Consider the following 21,959-nt stretch of genomic DNA (forward strand, 5'->3'; position numbering starts at 1 on the left):
CTGGGATGGAGTTCCCCCATCCTCTGGTGTCCCTCTGGTGTGGGTGGGGGTGTTCCTGGGGCTTGGGGTGGGCACCTGTGGACCCATTTCATGGTGTTTAACCATGGAAATGGGTCCACAGGTCCCCTAATGCCTGGTCTGACCCAGGCGTTAAATAATGGCGCAAAGCAAGCTTTGCACCATTATTTAGCCCCTCCTCCCACCTGTGTGTCATTTTAGTGTGGGGGGATGAATATGGGGCTATGGGAATAGCATCATTTTTTAGACGGGAACGCCTACCTTGCATCTCATTGACGCAAGGTAGGTTCACGCATCCAAAATATGGTGCCACTCCAATATTTCGACGCTAGACGTGTCTAGCGTCAAAATATAAATATGTAGTTCAGTTTGTGCCGAATTTGCATCAAAAAAATGACGAAAATTTGGCACAAACAGAGTATACATATGCCCCTGTGTTCCACGTTCAAAACTCTCTTAAAAAATGGCCCAACTTCCTTAGCATCTCAGTTTCAATGGTATTATCCTACGCAGCACCTGAGATCTGTCGACAAGAAAGATATGGTAGTTCCACAAACTAAACGTAGTCAGCCTAAACTCTGGAACTCCCTGTCACTGGGAATCAAATCCCTAGAAAGCCATTCTCAATTCATAAGAGCCAATTACTCTTTACTCACCATTAGGATGAGTCCTCATATTTTGGGCACTTGCGACTAGCTCACTTCTTTCACAGCCAAGACGCTCAAGGGCATGCAAGCACTTTACAAACTTCTTGCATTCCTTCAGTTGCAGAAAGCCCCTAAGGCACATAACATATAGAATGGTTTCCTACTTAGCCTGTTGGTGAGTATAACAGACTTTAAATAGGATTGAATTTATAATACAGATATTGAGACTGTATAGTTGCCTAGAAGTAGTGTGGTGTCCAAAGATATGCACTAGTGGAGAACGCAGAGTTGAAATTTTGCTTAACATTGTTAAATTTCTTGAAAGGAGCATCTAGCTAAGGTTTTAATCTATAAAGTAGTTAAACAATTTTGTTTCTTTAATGAGTCTGTGAACAATTGAATGAGGCTACTAGGGTATACCAGGAATCACACTATTACTAAAACATTTGAGGGACTTTGTGGAATGACAAAGACCAAAGGGAGAATTAGGGGATACTATCAGTGACTAAAACGTAAAAGCTTGTTGGATTAAAGGCCGCTATACCTCTTTTAAAGCATTTAAATAAAAATGTTGCTAGTGAAGAGAATGTATGTTGATCTTTAGAGCTTTACCACATTTTTGGAACATTGCCCAATTTTGTCTGGGTTCTAATGGCTGACATGTCTAAGTGGAATTGGGTGTGAATGTACTGTAGAAGTAGCATTGTCAATGCTTATTTGGATCATAGGGTACATTTTAGTATGGGAAGAGTACACCTCGATGCCCATCTTAAAAAATGCAGCCCAAATGGCTTGCAGGAAAATGGTAAGTGTTCTGTTTGACCTAAACATTGTGCGTAGTAGAACAGGGGCTATCATACAGAACGGAATATTTTAGAACAGATATTCAGAAAAACAATCTGCTAACATGCGATGGGGAAAAGGTATTGTGCCAGAAAATCACTGTGCCGAATTTTCATTTAACTTAAATATTGTGTGCTATTTTCTCCCAAAATGTTGCTCCTTTAGTGTGAATAATAATCTACACCTAATGAAGTGATATTTTTGTGAATCATGTTTAGGACACAAATTGTATGTTCGATATTTCTGTATATGATATTTTGACATGCCTACGAAGAAGAAATGTGATTCATTGGATCTAAGCAAGCTGTTCACCTCAGACAATAACTTGACTTTACCAACTAAACATACTCATAGGCCCAAGCCTCGTAGCTTAAAATGTATCGTTTTAAATGATTTAGCTTAACGAGCTGAGATAAAACCAGGGAGATTGCTCAAGAAGGGAAAAAATGTCAAGAAAATGTCAAAACGAACTTCGATGTTAAGAAGGTTTTCAAGATCACTTCACTGAAGAAGTGTGATTTAATGGAAACTGGGTTGACAGTTTCTTCTTAGAAATGTACACTTTGATTTTCAAAACGCCTATGTGTGATGGAGTTTGCTTTTATGCTGTGCGACCCGGAGGCAGCAAAATGTGGACTATGAGTTATATATACACAGGTGAGGATTTTGTTGGAAGCTGTAAAGCCATTGAAACAATTGCCATATATCGTGTTGTGTTTAGTACTCCTTATTCCACCAGGACAAATTACAGAATGAAAGGAAAAACAGAGATATTCAACGCTATAGTTTATTAATTTCTACTTCTTTACTTTTCCCGCAGTCTCCTTGTCTATTTACATATTTTGGTGAGGGTGGTGGTGGTTAATATGTGGAAAAAGAGGAGTGGCTCCTGGTTGATTTGATGATGTAGTTTGCAGCAGCGGCTCCTCCGTAAGGTGGAGGAGCATCCCCATCACCAGCAGCAACAGCTGTAGACCTTTAACAATAAAACAATAAGAAACTATGGAGCTGATTTCAGAAAAGTGGAACTGCCCCAAGTCCAGCGCCACTTTCCTTGCGCCCCTTAGCGCACCCCTACTGCCACCGTGTGTATGCCATATTTAAAATACAGTGCACCATTCCGCAGAGCAGGGGGCAATAGCATCAGAATTCAGAATTTTGGCACTTCTCCTGCAGAGTACATGGGGCCCATTGTATTCAATGGCATGCCCCCTTCTAATGCCTGCTCTGAGCAGGCGACAAACAGTGCCGAATAAAATGGCACAAGGAAATCTCTCAGATTTCCTTGCACCATTTGTTTGGCCCCCCTAACGGGGAAAACCCCCTTGCATACATTATGCCTGGCACATGCATAATGTGGCACAAAGGTTTACAAAGTGGTGCAATGCATGCATTGCACCACTTTGTAAATATGGTGCATGTAAAAAGCCACTTTAGCACCGCCTTAGCATAAAAAAAGTGATGCCATGGCGGCACCAAGGTAGCGCTAGGGCCTCTTAAATCAGGCCCTATGTTTCTTGTCATGTTATTGTTAAAGGGGCAGGGCCATGGGGCATGACAAGGATGGAGGGGAAGTGCACAGCACTCCCCTCAATGCGCATGTGTGTTGACTGGCTGTCTTGGACAAACCATACACAAATGCTCACTGAGCTCTCTCCTACCCGGCACTGTATTGTCTGGTTGGAGACAGCAGGCAGAGACTCCCAGTCTGCCTCCGAGCACCAAGCCAGGACACTCCAGCCAATCCTAATGTTGCCTTCATGCTGCCAGCAGTATGAGAGCAGCGTTAGGATTGGCCTCAGGGCAGGCTGGTAGCATGTGCCTGTAAGTGGAGGGAGCAGAGCGGCGCAGTAGCTCACAGAAAGGTACATTTTTTTTCTATTTTTGATGTTGTCCCACTTGTTTTGTGTGTGTGTCCCACCCACCACGTGCTGCCCCGCCCCGCCACTTTACCGCATGGAGAGCTGCAACTGGTAGTTTGAGGTTAGTCATGTAACTAAACTGTACATGTGTGTAGGCATGAGAGTGTGTCTGAGTGAATAATGTTTACTAACACAGTGAGAACTATGTCAGAATGAGTAGTCTTGGGAGAAAGGTTAATTGTACTTCATCTTGTGAGTAATTCAGAGGCCATTGAACTAATGATACGTGGAAATAGCTAGACACTTTTGTTTGGTGCTAGTCAAGATTTTTGCTCTCAGTATCCTGAAGTTGAGAAGGGAACATATTCCAAACAATTCAGCCCAGAACAGCAAACGATCTACCTCCATATCATTGACCTGCAACATTACTGTTGACCTACTCTTGACCAGAGTCAACAAGTAGGTAGAAGTACTCGCTGGTAGAAAATCATTTGCATTTGTCTGAAGTGAAAATGGGATAAACGAACTGCTGTGGCAGTTTAGTAAAATGGTAAATGATGCAGACAACAGAAAGGGTGATGGAGAAATACCAGAAGACAAGTGTGGGTGGTCGGAATAGAAGGTGTGGGGAACGCTCCAGGAAGCTGAACAAGAGTGCCAGTGGGGTGGGAGAAGCCATTAAGTGGAGGCTTATCAGGCAGAAGTGAGAAAAGGAGCGGCTTGGCTGAAGGAGGAGCTATCCAAGAACAAGGAGGGAGGAACCAGGCTTGGTTGAGGAATGTCAGGATGAGGCATATCCAGCAGGGATCACCCAGAAGAAATGTAAGTTATGGTCATTGTTAGAAATGGGGTCTCTGGTTGGTATTCAGGTTGCACTCTGTCCAAGCAGGGACCCTCACTCTAATCAGGGCAATGGAGATACACAATTAGATAACCCCTGCTCACCCCCTTGGTAGCTGGGCACAAGCAGTCAGGCTTATCTCAAAGGCAATGTGTAAAGTATTTGTTTCAAAACATAGTAATACAATGAAAACACCACAAAATGGACACCACACCAGTTTAGAAAAATAGCCAATATTTATCTAAATCAAACAAGACCAGAACAACAAAAATCCAACATACACAAGTCAAGATATGATTTTCTTTTAAAAAGAGTCTTACTCCATAGAAAACACTGGAAACGTTGTTGTTACACAAAGTACCTGGTTTGCTTCAAAAATAAAGCCGCACGAGAGCGTGCATCGTAAAAGTCAGCAGTGCGTTGAATCCTTACTTGCAAGTGAGGCCATGCATCATTTCTTCTCCGATTGGGTAGGCAATGTGTCATTTTTCTCTCCCACAAGAGAGCAATGCGTCGATTTTTGGACGGGCACCTCAGATCCACGAGGGTTCACAATGATTTTGACGCCCAGTGATGATGCATGTGAAATCCAGCCGCATTGTGATGGAAAAATCACGCTACGAGGGGTTACGTCGTTTTTGCTGCCGCGGTGCGGGTGGTGCACCAAGATTTTCCCTGCAAGGCATCCTGTGCATGGATTTCAGCCTTTTTTGACCAGCTTCACCTTTCAAGGGCCCAGGGACTGTATAGGGCACCACTTGGGAGGGCAGGAGTCTCAGCAGAGAGTCCAAGTGCTGCCAGAGGAAGTCTTTGATGACCCTGAGACTTCAAAACAGGAGGCAAGCTCCGTCCATACCCTTGGAGATTCTTCACAAGCAGGAATATATAACAAAGTTCAGTCTTTGTCCTCTATCAGGCAGACTCAGCAACTGCAGGCTGTTAGAAATGGGGTCTTTGGTTGGCAGTCAGGTTACCCCCTGTCCAAGCAAGGACCCTCACTCTAGTCAGGGTAAAGGAGAATCACACTCAGTTAACCCCTGCTCACCCCCTTGGTAGCTTGTCACGAGCAGGCAGGCTTAACTTCAGAAGCAATGTGTAATGTATTTGTACCAATACACACAGTAACGCTACAAAATGACACAACACAGGTTTAGAACAATAGGTAATATTTATCTAAACAAACCAAGACCAAAACAACAAAAATCCGACATACACAAGTCAAGTTATGAAGTTTTAAAGATTAAACTCAAATAGCGCTTAGAAACACAAAATGCTTTGATGAGGTGATAACACAGCATTGTGACGGAGTCGTTCCCAACAATCCAACGCCAATGGCACCGGGTACGGAGTCATGCAGACCCCCAGGTACAGCACCTTAGTAAAATGTGAAAACAAGCGGTGAGCGAAGTCAGGGATCGAGGCGTCGCTGGATCCGAGGCAGCGTCGGTTTCAGTGCTGCGGGACAAAGTAGCAGAGGCGTCACGAAGAGGCATCGGGTCCTTGCTGCAGAGGAGTGGAGGTGAGGTGGCGTTGGTGTGAAGCATTGAATCCACGCTCCTCGGGGGGAGTCGATATCCAGCAGTCACAACGTGATGCAGCGACTTCACCGGAGTCACAGACTTCGGCGAAGCTGCAGCGACGTCGGGCCTGTGAGGATCGTCGCACTCCAGTGAGGTCCACGGATTCACTTGCAGGGGGTGTCACGGGGTTCAGAGTCGTCCAAAGTCGGTTTTCTTCGATTTTCACCAGCTTCTCCTTTCAAGGGCCCAGGGACTGGATGGGACACCACTTGTCAGGGCAGGAGTCACAGCAAGGAGTCCAGGTGCTGGCAGGGGAAGTCTTTGATGGCTCTGAGACTTCAGAACAGGGGGCAAGCTCAGTCCAAGCCCTTGGAGATTATTCTCAAGCGGGAATATACCACAAAGTCCAGTCTTCGTCCCCTTTCACAGGCTGAAGCAGCAACTGCAGGATAGCCCAACAAAGCACAGTCACAGGCAGGGACAGCACTTCTCCTCAGCTTTTCTCCTTGGCAGAGGTTCCTCTTGATTCCAGAAGTGATCTAATTTTCAGGGAGGTTGGGTCCTCTTCTTATACTCCTTTCTGCCTTTGAAGTAGGCCTACTTCAAAGGAAAGTCTCTCTTGTTTGTAAGATCCTGCCTTGCCCAGGCCAGGCCCCAGACACACACCAGGGGGTTGGAGACTGCATTATGTGTGGGCAGGCACAGCCCTTTCAGGTGTAAGTGACCACTCTTCCCCTCCCTCCTAGCACAGATGGCTCATCACAATATGCAGGCTGCACCCCAGCCCTCTTAGTGTCACTTTGTAGAGAGAGGTGCTAACCGCCCAACTGTCAAACTAGCCCAGACAGGGAATCTACAAACAGGCAGAGTCACAGAATGGTTTAAGCAAGAAAACACACAGTTTAAATACCAACTTCACTTAAAGATGTATTTTTAAATTGTGAGCTCAGAGACCCTAAACTCCACATTTCTACCTGCTCCCAAAAGGAATCTGTTCTTTAATAACTGTTAAAGGCAGCCCCCATATTAACCTAAGAGAGAGATAGGCCTTGCAACAGTGATAACCAAATTTGGCAGTATTTCACTGTCAGGACATGTAAAACACAAAGGTACATATCCCACCTTTCATGTACATTGCACCCTACCCATGGGGCTGCCTAGGGCATAACTTAGGGGTGCTTTACATGTATACAAAGGGAAGGTTTAGGCCTAGCAAGTGGGTACCCTTGCAAAGTCGAATTGTCAGTTTAAACCTGCACACACAGACACTGCAATGGCAGGTCTGAGCCATGTTTACAGGGCTACTTGGGTGGGTGGCACAATCAGTGCTGCAGGCCCACTAGTAGCATTTGATTTACAGGCCCTGGGCACCTCTAGTGCACTGTGCTAGGGTCTTATTAGTAAATCAAATATGCCAATCATGGAAAGCCAATTAGACATACATTTCACGTAGGGGCGCTTGCACTTTAGTACTGGATAGCAGTGGTAAAGTGCCCAGAGTATTAAAAAAAAGAGCAAAAACAGAGTCCAGCACACAGGCAAAGGGGGCAGTACTCCTCCTCCAGCTCTTCAGATCTTCTCCTTGGCAGAGGTGCCTCTTGGTTCCAGAAGTAATCTGAAAATCTGGGGTTTTGGGTCCACTACTTATACCTCTTTCTGCCTTTGAAGTAGGCGAACTTCAAAGGAAAGTCTCTGTTGTTCCCAAGATCCTACCTTGCCTAGGCCTGGTTCCAGACTCACACCAGGGGATTGGAGACTGCATTGTGTGAGTGCAGGCACAGCCCATTCAGGTGTAAGTGTCCACTCCTCCCTCCACCCCAGTCCAGAGGGCCTTTCAGAATATGCAGGCTACACCCCAGCTCCCTTTGTGTCACTGTCTAGAGGGGATTCACAAACAGCCCAACTGTCAGTCTGACCCAGACAGGGAATACACAAGCAGGCAGAGTCACAGAATGGTTTAAGCAAGAAAATGCCCATTTTCTAAAAGTGGCATTTTGAAACTGACAATCTAAATCAACTTTGCAAAAAGATGTATTTTTAAATTGTGAGTTTGGAGACCCCGAACTCTATATCTATATCTGCTCCCAAATGTAAACTGCACTTAAAAGTTATTTAAAGGCAGCCCCTTGTTAACCTATGAAAGAGATAGGTCGTGCAACAGTGAAAACTGAATTTGGCAGTATTTCACTGAAAGGACATGTAAAACACAGCAGTACATGTGCTACCTTTAGTATACACAGCACCCTGTCCATGGGCCTACCCTAGGGGTGTATTACATGTATGAAAAGGGAAGGTTTGGGCCTAGCAAGTGGGTACACTTGCCAGGTCGAACTGGCAGCTTAAAACTACACACACAGACACTGTAGTAGCAGGTCTGAGCCATGTTTACAGGGCTTCTCATGTTGGTGGCACAACAAGTGCTGCAGGCCCACTAGTAGCATTTGATTTACAGGCCCTGTGCACCTCTAGTGCACTTTACTAGGGACTTGCTGGTAAATCAAATATGCCAATAATGGAAAAGCCAATTACACACACCATTTACACCGGAAGCACTTGCACTTTAGCACTGGTCAGCAGGGGTAATGTGCCCAGAGTACCAAAAACAGCAAAAACAGTGTTCAGCACACAGTCAAAACTGAGGAAGCAGAGGCAAAAAAGACAGAGGAGACCATGCCAAGCCGAACAGTCATCACCTCAGGATGACTGATGGTACCACTTCCTAGATGAGGGAAATGCACCCCTTCACTACATAGTTCTCATGCTGGATCGCGCCTGCAGGCCGTATCATAGTGATGATGACCACGATTCAAAGAACAGCTGTGAAAGCCACTAGTTTATAACGAGTTCACAATTGTGTCACAGACTTCCCTCTTGTCACTGGTAAGGTCAAAATATGGATCACCAAGATGCTGGAGCAAGAGGAATTGGTCATACTCAGGACTAAGACTGAAAAGGTGTTTTGTTTAGCTTTCTTGAACACTTCTTTGGTATCATCCTACTCGTGGAAAAGGGTGTAGCTTTTCATTGAAAGTTTAAATAGTAATTTTGGAAGTATATTTTTGTCTCTTTCGGGACAAATAGAAGGAGGACTAATGTCTGTTACACCAGGGTGTGAAAAAGGCTGGAGTTCATCGCACAAGAGGAAGGAAACCAGGGCTCAATCCATTCTAAAGGAGAGAAGCTGTGTCCATTCCATGAGGAGGAGAGATGGGCTGCTGATGTTTAGCAAGGAATTGTGAGACTGTATTCTAAATTCCTAGTAGGAGGCAGTACTCTACATTAAGAGTTCTGTTATGAAAGGAATTGAGTGTAATTTGAACACTTTATTGAATGTTACTTGTTTGTTACCTGAGTCACTGGCATCGTAGTTTGGAGGCTAGTGTACAAAAGGGACATAGATTTTTTCACTGTCTCCATCCCTTTTCCTCTCTGGTTTTGATGACTTTAGGATGCTATGGGCCACATAACTGCTTAAGTGTGGTCCGCAAAAGGTATTTTTCTACTAAAACATGTACAGTGTATTAGTTTTGCATTGCTGACCCAGTTAACTGTCTTATAAGGCAATGGTAGATGTCTCAAGAAATGTAACAGTGGCCTAGAAATTAAAAGTTAAATGTGAGCTATGGTGTTCATTTACACCACATATGACAAAAATATACAGCTTCAGGGAGCACCGTTGTGCTGTGGCTGGACTTCAGTTTGGAAGCACTGCAGGAGCACATGGCAAGGAAAAGTGTTTATGCCATGCAGAAAAACTAATGTATATGTATTAGCTAAGTAGAACCTAAAGTGTGCCTTGCAAGCCAACAAGTCTTAGTGTTTAATAAATACAAATGTGGCATACTACACTTCAGGATAGTATACACTTCCAAGGAATAATCACTCCAACGTTGTTTGGTAAAGCTGCCTTTTCCGTGAAAGGCATAGCTATGAATACAATCAATATTTCACACTCCTACTGGCAAAACACTAGAATGAAGGTTACATATTATTTCCATTTATTTTCAGAAATGTAATTAAATGGTCAACAGAGTTTTTAATAACTTTAGTGGGGAAATAATTTTAAGTAAATGTACTATGTGATGTGTGAGTGTAAAAACATTTAGAACTGACTTGGCTCTCAGTCAGAAGCCCAGTACACATCCTTAGCTGGTTTCCAATTCACCCTGCTCATGGACGACTATGTCAGGGTGTCTAGGCCCAGAAAGGCAGTTCTGTTGTCCATAAATGGGCACTTAGTATACCTTAGCAATTTGGGAGATGGACAGTAAAAGCTGGCAAATGCAAGGCAGTTTTCATGGATCTTTGTTTGACTTGGAGATGTTAAATGGGCCTTTAACGAACTGCTACCATTCATTTCCAGAACTTTACTGGACTTTCTGGCTTGATCCCCAGTAAGAGCAGTAAGAGGAAAAACAGTTCTGGCCCTGACAGGGGTGAGACAGCTGCTCTCCTTAGGAGAGTAGCTAAATGAAGGACCAGACCTCCTTCTGGAAGGGGATGCCAGGATCCATCTTGTGTTCAGGCTTCAGTGAAGATTTAGGTAAACCAAGAGAAGAAGTGTTGAAAAAGTGGTGGGGATACTGCAAGAAAGTAACTTGAATTGGATCACTAGGACTGGGCTTTGCTGATGGCCTCTGCCTGACACCCTAAGACTCTGTAAGCGTCTTCTGCGTGGGTCCTTTGGGCTTAGAATTATACTTTTGTGTTTGTTTGGGCACCAGAAAAAAAAAATTAAACTTTTGAAAACTTTCCCCCAGAGCTTCTGTGGGACCCACTTGGAAAAGGTAGCCAAGAGGCTGTTCCACAGCATAGGATTACATTTCAGTTTCATTTTGCATGGAGATCTTTACTGTACACATTCAATAAAAACAAAATCCCACTCTTTGAAAATGTCCAGTGCAAAATCTCCACAGTTCCAGAGCACCAATGGACCAGTCAGCTCCAGGTATCCAGCTTTCTGTTCCATGACTGTGGCTACAATTTCAGTGGTGACCCAGGCAGGGAGTATTTTTCTTCTCAAAAAGGGACAAGGTCCCATTCTACATTGAGATTTAATAGGATTGTCAACATTTCCTTAAAAAAAAGTGACAAAGTACCTTTCTGAAGTTGTGGTTTTTGCCTTCCAGACTGTCAATGGGAACAATCCACTTGATGTAGCAGATCGTTGCTCAATTGCGCTAAACATGAAATTGCACTGAGGTCTGGGTCTATCGCTTCCGTATACTATTGTTGATTCTTCATGCTTTTTGGTGCTATTTTTACTTAACACTTTAAAAATTAATATCTCTGGTTCCCCTCTAAGATTTTTGTAATTTTGCTTATTACATTTCACTCTGTTTTTTATGATTTGCATTATGATTTTTTTTACTCAGCGTTTTTAATCTATTACTGGTTTGGTAGTGCTTTAATACTTCAGACATTGCTCTACATTATGCCTGTCTGCTCTGTGCTGTAACTATCAGGGAGTAGAGCTCAGATTAATTTAGTGATTTTGAGGGTTCTTCTGACACGAAATGTTATTATTCCTTGCATTGGACAGTCACTTATCCCAAATAATATTTCACTTTCTAACAATATCAAACTGCTAACAAGCACTCACAAAGTCAATAGGTCTGGATTGTTTTGGACATATATTTGTTGATGTGTGATATGTCTGGATACAATAATAGAAACTCGCAAAGCAGTACCTGCAAACAGGTCAGGCAGCAGACCTTGTAAAGCACATATTTTAAGCTTAACCCTTAATTACTTAGGCCACACCCATCAGAGAGACAAGCTCCTCTAGCTTTTTTCACCCAATTAAATGACTGGGGTCCGCAAAAGGTATTTGCCTACAGGCAACTGAAATCTGTCTTGTCAGCAAGACCTAAAACTTGTGATGTTGCAGAATGTTGGGGTCCTTGGAGTCAACTCTATAATTTGAGGAGTAGAAGCAAAGAGCAACCACTTCCCTCCTCTGCAGCACTCTGTAGCATTTCTGGGTGAGCAGGAGCACAGCTGGTGTTACATGTTTGTCGGAAGGAGTCGTCTACTTTAGTGAAAGGAAGATGAACATCTGATCCCTTCCACTGTGACACCCCAGGATGTATTTACAGGTTTTGGGGCTCTTGGTGCCACCACATCTTCTTAGAAGTGTAGCTGCAGTGTGTGCTCCCCGGCAAAATTGATCCAAATGCTGTGCTGGTCATTTGCTACCTGGGGAAGCAGATCCAAATATCTTCAGCTTTTCTGGGAATCAAACCCAAAAGAGAAACACGTGCGAGAAACAACAATAAAGAGCATGAGAGGGAAAAAGGAAACAGATCGAGGAAAGCAGAACCACAGAGGACGGAGTTGGGGGAAGCAATAGGGGGATGCGGGTGGGGGAAACCATGCAGATGGTGCAGGAGGGTAAGCAAACAAATAGGGAGCAAGTCTAAAATGGGCAGGGGAGGAAAAGGAAATGAATAGAGAGCAACTGGAGTTGGTGGGAGAGAGCATAGGGGGGTAGAAGCACATTAGGGAGACAGCTGTAAAACATGCACTCTCATTGAATGCTGAAACAAAAAGAAAAACAGAATGCTTTAAAAATGAGCGGTGGAAGGAAACAAGAAATGCGGCCATGCTCCAAGGGAGGGACAAACACATAAAGAGGAAGGAAAGTCCATACATGCTGACAAATGGGAAACGAGCAAATGAGAGCGAAATGAAGCCAACCAATGTTAAGCAATGGGCAGACTTTAAGCCCACTGAGCCAACAAAATGGCTTGCAACAGACAGCACATTTGCTGTCTAGTATGCAAGACCTTAAATGTAATTACCTGGTGAAGAGCTGTGGAAGAATATAAAGCATCTATCAAATCAATTGTAAGTAAGCTAAGCTCGACTAGTAAGACAAACAAAAAGAAGAAGAAGACCTATTGAATAAACAATCAGGCAAATGAGATTGCAGGGAAATCCAACCAATGGTAGACAGTGACCTAACCCAAAGCCTACTGCATGTATTGGCATTGTCCACAAAAGGTCTTTTATAACAGACAGATAAAACTGCCTGTAGAAGACAAAAGAAAGTTAAGTTACCAATCTAAATAGCACCCCAACGGTTTGTAGCTAGGTTTAAGTTACATGTGTTACATACAGGTGTCACGTGGATGTATACATACAATGTGTGCTTCGAGCGCTTTGTCCAGCCATTTTATAAGCACACCCCATGCATGTCAAAAATGACTTTAAAGGTTAATGTGTTGTAAGTTAGCAGTGGAAGCTTTCCCTTTAATTGAAATTATTTTGTAGTTTGAAGAAAAAAAACTTGATTGCAGCTTGTCTTCTTTGGTTGCCCACGTAACAATAAGGTATGGACAACAGTCCTCCTGCAAGACTGGGGTATGACACAAAGGAAAGAGTACAACACCTTCAACGTCGATTTACTAAAATGCCAGGGGAAGCGGAAGTGGCATCAGACACCCTTTGACCATGATGTCCACTGCATACCAATATCAGCACTTCAGCAGCCTCGTATGTGTTGCTGAAGGATTAGGGGAATGGCAATGTCGGGCTACTAAGGAAATTAAAAAGGACTCCTAAACTGAGGAAATTAAACAGGACTCTTAAACTAAGGAAATTAAACAGGATTCTTAGAGCCCTGCTTAGTTTATTTCCCTGGGGCTGCCTCTCGCGCTCCTGTGTTTTGGATAGTCAAACAATGACAAGGGGACCAAAGGGATGGCCTGCTGACGCAGGTACAGGGGCTTTTACAGCTTTCTCTACTACCGCACGCTTCATCCCAAGATTTTAGGCGTCCCCTTCCTTACCTCACTCAAGTGGGTTCGCCCCAGGGCCTCGCTGCGCCATTGTGTATTGCTCTTCGCTCCGTTGCTCTTGTGCTTCTTGACGCCATGTTCTTTTCTTTATTAAATAGTTTCATGGCTTTTATATTTCTTAATAGATTTACCTCAACAAATTAAGATACATGAGATATAACAACTTAGATGTTTTGGATAACTGTCTTTTTGTTTCTGTCATTTGGACGTGTGCCTTCCCTTTGAAATGCCTACGTCTTATTTTCTGAGGTGTGTGCCAGTACTATCCGCTGTTCACAATCTGGTCAATACAGCAGAGCAACAAACTTCTCTGCCGGCCAAGGGATTGGATCCAGTAGACGTCAGGCTGAAGGTAGAGCAGCTGCCAGGGAGTTTCAGCACCTTGGCCAGCGCCCGGTGTGCACGCGCATAGGCCGCATCTCTGACAACATTCACACCACGCTGTCGGATCCCGGTGTTCATTCACATATCCCCGCGAGACGAGAGCGTCACTGCTGCTGGAGATGCAGCACAGTACACAGAGAAGCACGTGTGTGTCACTGCACGTGCACGAGTGGGGGGGGGGGGGGGGGGGGGGGTTTGTGTGGGCAGGGCTCCTGCAGCTGGACATACAGCAAATTACACAGAACAGCAAAGGTGTATATACCAATGAGTACCCATGATATAGACTCGCTGCACTACACTAGAGCGCCTGTGATATCGCACATGTTCAAGCTGGATGCGTCACTGCAGCGGAGAATAAAGTATACCCCCGTCTGTTTCACCACAATTATTTTTTTTGTATATAAGACTGCACATTGTATAACATTTGTATCACTGCACGTATACAAGACTGCATAGCACATCGCATACCCACTACGGTGCGCCTCGCTGCAGTTGCAAGCAGCGCTGAGAAGTTAAAATTAACGTGTTGATGCTCATGCAGAAGAACGGCCAACATATTTTACGCGTCTTTGCACTTACACGAGTGTGCAGAGGCCACTGCGTGCCCACAGTGTGTGGCTTGCAGCTGCAAAAGCACCAGTGTACCACATGCAACCACATTTGTACGATTGTATCTGTGTATCGATGGATGAGCTAGTCTGTGTGAATCACGTGTTGCTCCACACCCCATACGAGAAGCGTGTGTCTGCGCAGGTCACGAGTTCGAACACAGGAAAGTCCAGTGCAGCCGCCCATCCTTCACAGGTCGGTAAATTCAGTACTATTAAACTCGGTAATCGTAGCACCTGCTATTTACAGAGCTTAAAGTCGGCCCAATTACGGCAGCCAGTAGTGCATGAAATACGTTGATATTGTTACCATCTCCATCATCATCATCATATAATTCTGCCGTGTTCACGTTTTGAAAGACTTTTCGGTTTCTTCCAATTTCAACGAGTTCACTGATATTGTTTTTATCCACAAATTTTACCTAAAACAACGCTTCTATTGCGTCGTATACTCGCATTTAAATAAAAATGTCCAAAAGAAAACTGAAAAAATAACAGTTTAAGCGTAACTGAATGGTACCGTGCTCTCGTGTTTAACTGAAGCCAGCCTACCCCATTTAATTAATAAAACAGGAATCGAAAAGACGTGAAGGACTGCCATGAATTGTCTTTCATTGTGGTGTAATACGGGCGGTGCTGGGGAGGGGGGCGTTGGGGTTCACTAGACGGTGCCGAATGGGGGTCGGGTGAATATCTCCGCTGAACCCCTTCTCTTCAACGGGGTCATGCGTGGATGCAGAATTACTAACCTGATTTAGTCCGCAGGTACAGTTATGAATGATGCATTTCTGGCATATTACAAAACAGCTCATCTCATTTAATGACCACATGCTGTATATGAAGGATGTGTTACATGCAAGTCACAGAATCACTCATGGGATTTAATACCCAGTTGAAGAATTATGAATAGTGTGACAAGCAGACAGCAGAATAGCTCATCGGCTGTGTTACCCATGTTCAGAATTAGGAATGATTTCACACAGAGGCTACAGAATAAGGCACCTGATTTACTGACTAGGTACAGTTATTATAAAGAAATCTGAGCTACATACAAGCTACAGAACAACTCATTGCATTGAATACTTTTTAGCAAAATTGCGATTGATGGTACATGCAGACTACAGATTAATTCGTCAGAAGAAATACCCTTGTGCTGAATTGTGAATTATTTACAGTTACGCCGCATGAAAACTCACTGGAAGGAGCACCAAGTAAAGAACTTTGAAGGATGTTCCAGAATAAATCCTCGGGTTTCCTAGGCGAGTGCAGAATAATGGATGGGGTGTTACAGACCGGATGCAGGTACTCATCTGATCCCACGCCTATGATACCTGTGATGTGACTGCAGGCAGGCTACAGAATGCCCCTCGGGTTCCATAACTATGTGCAGGAATGTGCGCTATGTGCCATGCAGGCATATAATAAACCCGCCGAGTTACCAGGTACAGAATAGTCATCATTTGCTGCTAGATGTTACAGAAAAGCTGCAGACTCACTCACACATATGACTCACCAGCAGTGTGAACAGATGTGAATGGTATTTTATAGGCTGCAAAATGACTGGCTTATTCTAATACACTCTTTAGTGTGTGCATTATAGGTCGACTACACACCAAGCACTCGTGTTTATGATGTGCAGGAACACGGATTGCTATAGATCGGTTACAGAATGTCGTTTCCACCTTCAGAATTACTGTTGATGTATTACAGGAGGACTATGAAACACCTCGTCTGATTCAGAATGTGCACAGTCACGAAAGAAGCGCTTCTGCAGGCGATCTCGTCTCCTGCAATGCCACGCGGTGTAATACGAAAGCTGATTTACAGCGAGACTGCATAATAACTTCTCTATATAAGAAGCATGGGCAGAATTATAAATGATGTTACAGACTACAGCGTAACTCCTGTTATTAACCATCCATAGCCACTTGATTGCAAAACACGTTTCGAGCAGACTGCATAGTATATGCAAACAGATACATAGATAGATAGATAGATAGATAGATAGATAGATAGATAGATAGATAGATAGATAGATATCGAGTCCTTTTCACAATGTGCAGGATAATGTATGCCTGCTGTTTTCTAGGCAGACGTATGGAGTCAAGGGGGGGCGTTAGGCAGCCTCTTTCGTCAGCTTTATCAATTATTTAAGCTTCACTCATATTACAATCAAAGGTCCCTTGCTCTGAAGGGCTGGCTCGGCATGTGCCTGTCAAACGTGTGTTTAAAACACGGTCTCTGCGGTGTAGACCTAGTTCCTGTTGGGATAACCCTGATAGGGTGTTGGTACGTCATTGGTGAGAAGATGAATTCCATCCTATTTCAGTGGAAAAGAGGGTGCAGCCGATCATCAGCAATCCCCTTCAAGACCCCAGAGAGCGTCTTTTAAGACACCTCCTTGATCTGTGCAGTGATATCCGCGTCCGGGTTTTAAACACTCGACCCTTTGGTACCTGCAGGGATGTTTCGATGTGTGTGCTGTCGGAGCGGGCAACTGTCACGTCTTAATTCCCATTGTGTTTGCAGGCGGTCAGTGAAATCTCTTCCTAATCCCGGCTGCAATTTGCAAGGAGGGCTCTGCTGCGATCAACATCTGCGAGGGCTGCAGCATCCTTCCTGCCTGCTTCTAAATATAACTCCCCTACAGAGGGAATCGAATTGCAGCAGTGGAACCGGATATTAAATTAAAAAAGGGTTGCAGCAAAAACCGACTTCTCCTAAAACAAAAGCATACCTTGCTATCCGCTAAAAATACTAACCTTGTGGACAACTGTACACATTGCTGGCCATAAAACAGCCACCCATACTAAGTAAAAAACACTATAGTTTGAAAATCATAAATGCTCCCGGAAAAAGTTGTCTATCTTCGGTAATGTTCAGTTTTCCTCTCTGGAGTTCCGAAAGTGAGGTTAAATATATCGTGCAATCCGATTTAGCTCCCACCATCTCCCCCGCTTCCGATGGCCGCAGAGCTACAGAAATATGTCTAAAAAAACATGCGAGACTTGAACCTCAGCTCAAAATCACAGATTAATTTGAGGAAATCGGGCAGAGAAAATGCCTCCAGTGTCTAGAAACTAAGGTGTAAATCTAAACCTACCATTTAAACCTTTTGAGGAAAGATGGAAGCTCCCAGCGCTGCATTATAGCTCTCAGACCTGTGACTACTGCTCTGCTTCTATGCACTATACCGATTACAGAGAAGAAGTGCAATTAGGTCCAGAGCTCTTGTCAAAAATGTGCTTTTCTGGTTTGCTGATTGACCAGTAAGAAACTGGTGAATGGTAACAGGGTCCCTTTATATTAGGTATATGCAGTGTCACTTTTGTTACAGAGCGTTGCTCCATACAACCTCTTTTGCGACCGACATCGTTCTAAAATATCACTGAGAAATTTCAAGGTGGACTACTGGAAGAGAACTGGGAAATACTGTATGATACTAAGCACAAATAAATACGCAAACACGTGAAAAGAAATCACTGGATTAAAAAAACATGAACACTGCAAAGCTTGCATTCTAACCACGCGCTCTCGTCACGAACATTCCTTTTGTGCCCAGGAACACGCGCGCTATAAATAGGTGGGTCTTTGACGTCAACGTGATAAAATACAGTTTTAAAGTGGTACCGCCCCTCTCACTCTCCACATTGGATGACAGGATGCAGAAACACTTTCCCATGAGATAGCGTGTGCGCTATGAGCGGAGGGGCACTGGTGGAGAGAAGAGGTGCCTGTGCCGTTCACTAAGTGCTAGGTTGCTTCTATGCTCTCTTTCCGGTAGTGCTGCACTTCGCATCTCCGGCTCAGATCTGAAACTCGTTTTTGAAATGAACCCACAGGCTGCCTCCATCTCTGATTCTTAATCAGAGAGCAGCCAGCCAAGCTCAGGACACCCAGTCCGGATGGGGACGTGATGTGACGTTAGGTAGTTATGGTAGTTATGGTGGTTATGTGGCTAACAGTAGGGTGGGGTCTAAATACCTCCTCGTATCTTATCACCTCGTGTTTTGGCTGGCTGGAGGCACAGAGGATGGCACGGAAATCATCGGAGTTGGTACCACATCCCCTCTTACCCCAGTCGTCATGTCGTTTCACCCCGAGAGGCCTCAGTGCCAGTTCGTGTATCTGCCTGATGTTTGTACATCATATGTAGTCTGAGGGTTAGAGGAAGTGTGTATGAAAGTCGTTAGGGCTGGGTTACGTCTCCACAGTCGGCGTGAATCCGATTATTCCTCTGTAGCTCCGTTTTTTTTAGGTGAACTGTCCTACTGACGGACCGTCCTGCAGTGCTTTAAATGGGCCGGTACTGTCCGGTACGGAGAACCGGCACTTTTTTATTTTGAGAGGGAGAGTACCTGCACTTCTTAATAAAAACATAATACCTTTAATTTGAGAGTACCGGCACTTCTCAGCACTGTGTGTCATTGTAGTCCGCTGCTCCTTAGTTTCATCATGCCCCTGCGATCAGATCAAACTACACATCCCTTACATCTGCCTTCCACCCCTACCGGCCTCTTTGGGGACCTGCCTGCTGAAGAATCTAAAGCCCCCCCCTCCCCTTCCCTCCCCACGCAGTAGATTCCAGGATCAGGTGAGAGTTTGCTGCACCTAACTCTTGTCTTCCACCTCATCTCGCTAGCAGGCCTATTGGCCTTGTCTAGGCCAGTACGCCTCTACTGAGGTGCTGTCCCCGGGATCAGATAAGTTGCTGTATCACACCTCTTCCATCCATCACACCTGTCTTTAAGGCGCACCGCCCTCTTGTGGCAGATGTACTGCTCTCTTACACCCCTACCGGCCTCTGAGGCTGGCTGGCCCGATGTGGGTGCACTCCCTTTCTCCATAGGCCAGTCCACCACTTCTGAGACATGTGTCCCGAGTCACCATCAAATAAGACATTTAGGGCTCCTCGCCTCTGTTTTCCTAAACTAATGGCCTTTCAGATTCACTGGCCTGCCCGAGAACCCACCTGCTCTATCTTCTCGTAGGCCAGTCTCCACTGCTGAGGAGATGTGCCCAGGATCAGATAAGACGTAGTGCGCCCTCACCGCTCTCTTCCACCCTCACCGGCCTCCGAGGCGTGCAGACCTGCCTGGGGGGCACTCCCTTCCCCCCGCAGGCCAGTCCACCTCTCCGGAGACATGCACCAGTCCCCACAGCCCAGGAGACGCTCCCGGCATGGGATATGAAGTTGCCTCTCCTCACCTCTGTCTTCCACCCCGTCACTGAACTGCGTGCTCTCGCTAATTTTCATCTGCTGCTCCCTGTCCATGGCTTGGAAGGCTGTGGGCGCCGTCTCCGATTGTTGCGCTGGGGGCTGCGCGAGTGTCCCGTTCCAAGACGAGGGCTGCACGATAGTGGGGTCCGGGGCGCTGCAGAGATCTGTTTCCACGGAGGACTCCATCCTGGCCGGGCGAAGCTGCGAGAATGTGGCACCCAGGTGAGAAACAGCCCAAGCCGCATCCAGCAGAGGGCTGGAGGGAGGACGAGGGAGCGCAACAACAAAAAATGGGAATATGACAAATATCCAGTGGGCTCCCAGCCCGGCTCTCAGCGCAAGCTCAGCAGCATCAGCATCAGCAGGCTCAGTCAGCAGCGCCGAGCTGCTAAGTAGAGGCAGAGGCAGCAGGGAGCTTCTAATTAAAACTCAGCGCCGTGCCTCCCCTGCCCTCTGCTCTCCCCTCTCCCCATCATCGTCTGGGAGTACATAGGCACCAGCGACGGCGCGAACCACATCCGGAGAGCGGGGCTGGCACGAGCTGCTCCTTCCCCCGCTCAGATCCCTATTCTAGTGCCCAGAGGACCATCTATCTGTCCCGGGATGCTTCAGCTCAAATACTGCTGCAGGCGGAGTGAGGTGGGGTGATAGCGCCGCTCAGAACTGTATAAGTCTAAGACGATATAAAGTCACTCACTGCACCACGGGTAAGGGTTCTGGGCAGCTGATTTTTTTGTTTTACAAAAACCAAGACCTTCATGTACCCACAATGCTGTCCCAATCAACACAATAGTCTTGTACTCCAGGGGCATTTCACACGACGCTTTCACTCCTTACATAGTGTGGAAAATGTCATATGCACACACTTTGTTTCTCGAGTAGCAGGGAATAGAGCTGGCACGCCTCAATACCTCATGTGTAAGTAACACCTGCGCACAAGGAACTGTAAATCTATTACAACCGAGTATGGGAAAAGCAGGAAGGTGTATGCGAAGGAGACTTTAAAGATGGGCGGCTCGATGAATGAATAAGTGCCTTCCTACGATGGATGAATGATATTGTATGGAAAGATGAAGAAGCGCATGCAAAAGAGTGAGGATGGGTGAAACCTTAAATTCTAATGAGTGATAGTGAGTGCATATGGGCCCACGAATGAGAGTGTTAAAAGGATGAAAGAACAGCACTGTCAGGATGGATAATAAATGACAGTGTAAGAATTGATGTATTGATGAATGAGAGTGTAAGGATGGATGGGGGAGGCAAGCAGACTTTGGGAGATGGATGAATCAGTCATGAACCGCACGTTTTGCAGTGTTGTTGTAAATGGAATGCCTATCAGGGAGAAGGGTTAAGCTTCTCGACTCTCTGCTCCTAGTTGAATTGTTCCAGTCTGTATTAAATTAAGGTCGGTCTAGATTTCTGTAATCCAAGTAAGAGGTAGGATCACACAGGGACAGAAACTAGGCATGGACACCAAAATAAAAGTGACTCCCCACGAGTGAATGAGGTAGCTAAAAATGGCCCACATTTGCAAATACAGGCAGTTTTGAACTGGTACAGACACACTGTATTCGTGCTTTTTAAGACACGAGGAATATCGTGAATTTGTGCTTGCTGCAGGCTAAGGCTTTGGTAATTTCAGGGATATCAACAGTAAAACCGTCTCACTGGACTATAAATGGCCCACAAACAGCCAAAAAACACATCCCACACACTGACCTGCCAGACCAGGCCTTCTGGCACTGCTAAGCTACCCCATAGGCCACTCCGACACTGCTAGGAGGCCTCGCTATCCTAAAGGCTATTCAAGATACCAATCACCCATTTTTCCAATTCACCCTAGAAGAAGTAGCAGTAGCTCTGTTACCACAGACAGATGACAAACAGCATATATCAAATTGTATTTTTAAAGCATGTGTAGAAATCTGACATTTTTTTTAGCAGCCCTTTTAAGTGTTGTAGTCCAGGGTAATGAATCCTTGATACTCTGGCATTGATTGACAATAGTTAACTATAGTGGCTACAAAAGAAAGAAAGGTAATCTAAAAATCCTTTGACCTACCAACCAATTTTGTTTTCTACTTGGTCCTAGTACCAAGTTGTTCAACAAACTTAAATCTTTTATGATTCTGGATAGAGGAGACCTCCGTGTGCAGAGCAAACATTATTCACAGCTTTCTTGGATCTCTGTACTGATAGGGTAAACTTGTGGA

At 45.1% G+C, this 21,959-nt stretch overlaps 1 protein-coding gene across 1 annotated transcript in view; it reads right to left on the reverse strand.

The window, feature by feature from the left end:
* The window catches only part of TMEM163 (transmembrane protein 163), an 884,981-nt gene extending 864,371 nt beyond the window's left edge, over window positions 1-20,610 (reverse strand). Inside the window, exon 1 of the mRNA XM_069225050.1 lies at window positions 19,734-20,610. Coding sequence (XP_069081151.1) covers window positions 19,734-19,932 — 199 coding nt within the window. The 5' untranslated portion in view covers window positions 19,933-20,610. The remainder of the gene's footprint in view (window positions 1-19,733) is intronic.
* Window positions 20,611-21,959: the final 1,349 nt, after the last annotated feature.

This window comes from Pleurodeles waltl, chromosome 3_1, assembly GCF_031143425.1.
Source record: "Pleurodeles waltl isolate 20211129_DDA chromosome 3_1, aPleWal1.hap1.20221129, whole genome shotgun sequence".
NCBI lineage: Eukaryota > Metazoa > Chordata > Amphibia > Caudata > Salamandridae > Pleurodeles > Pleurodeles waltl.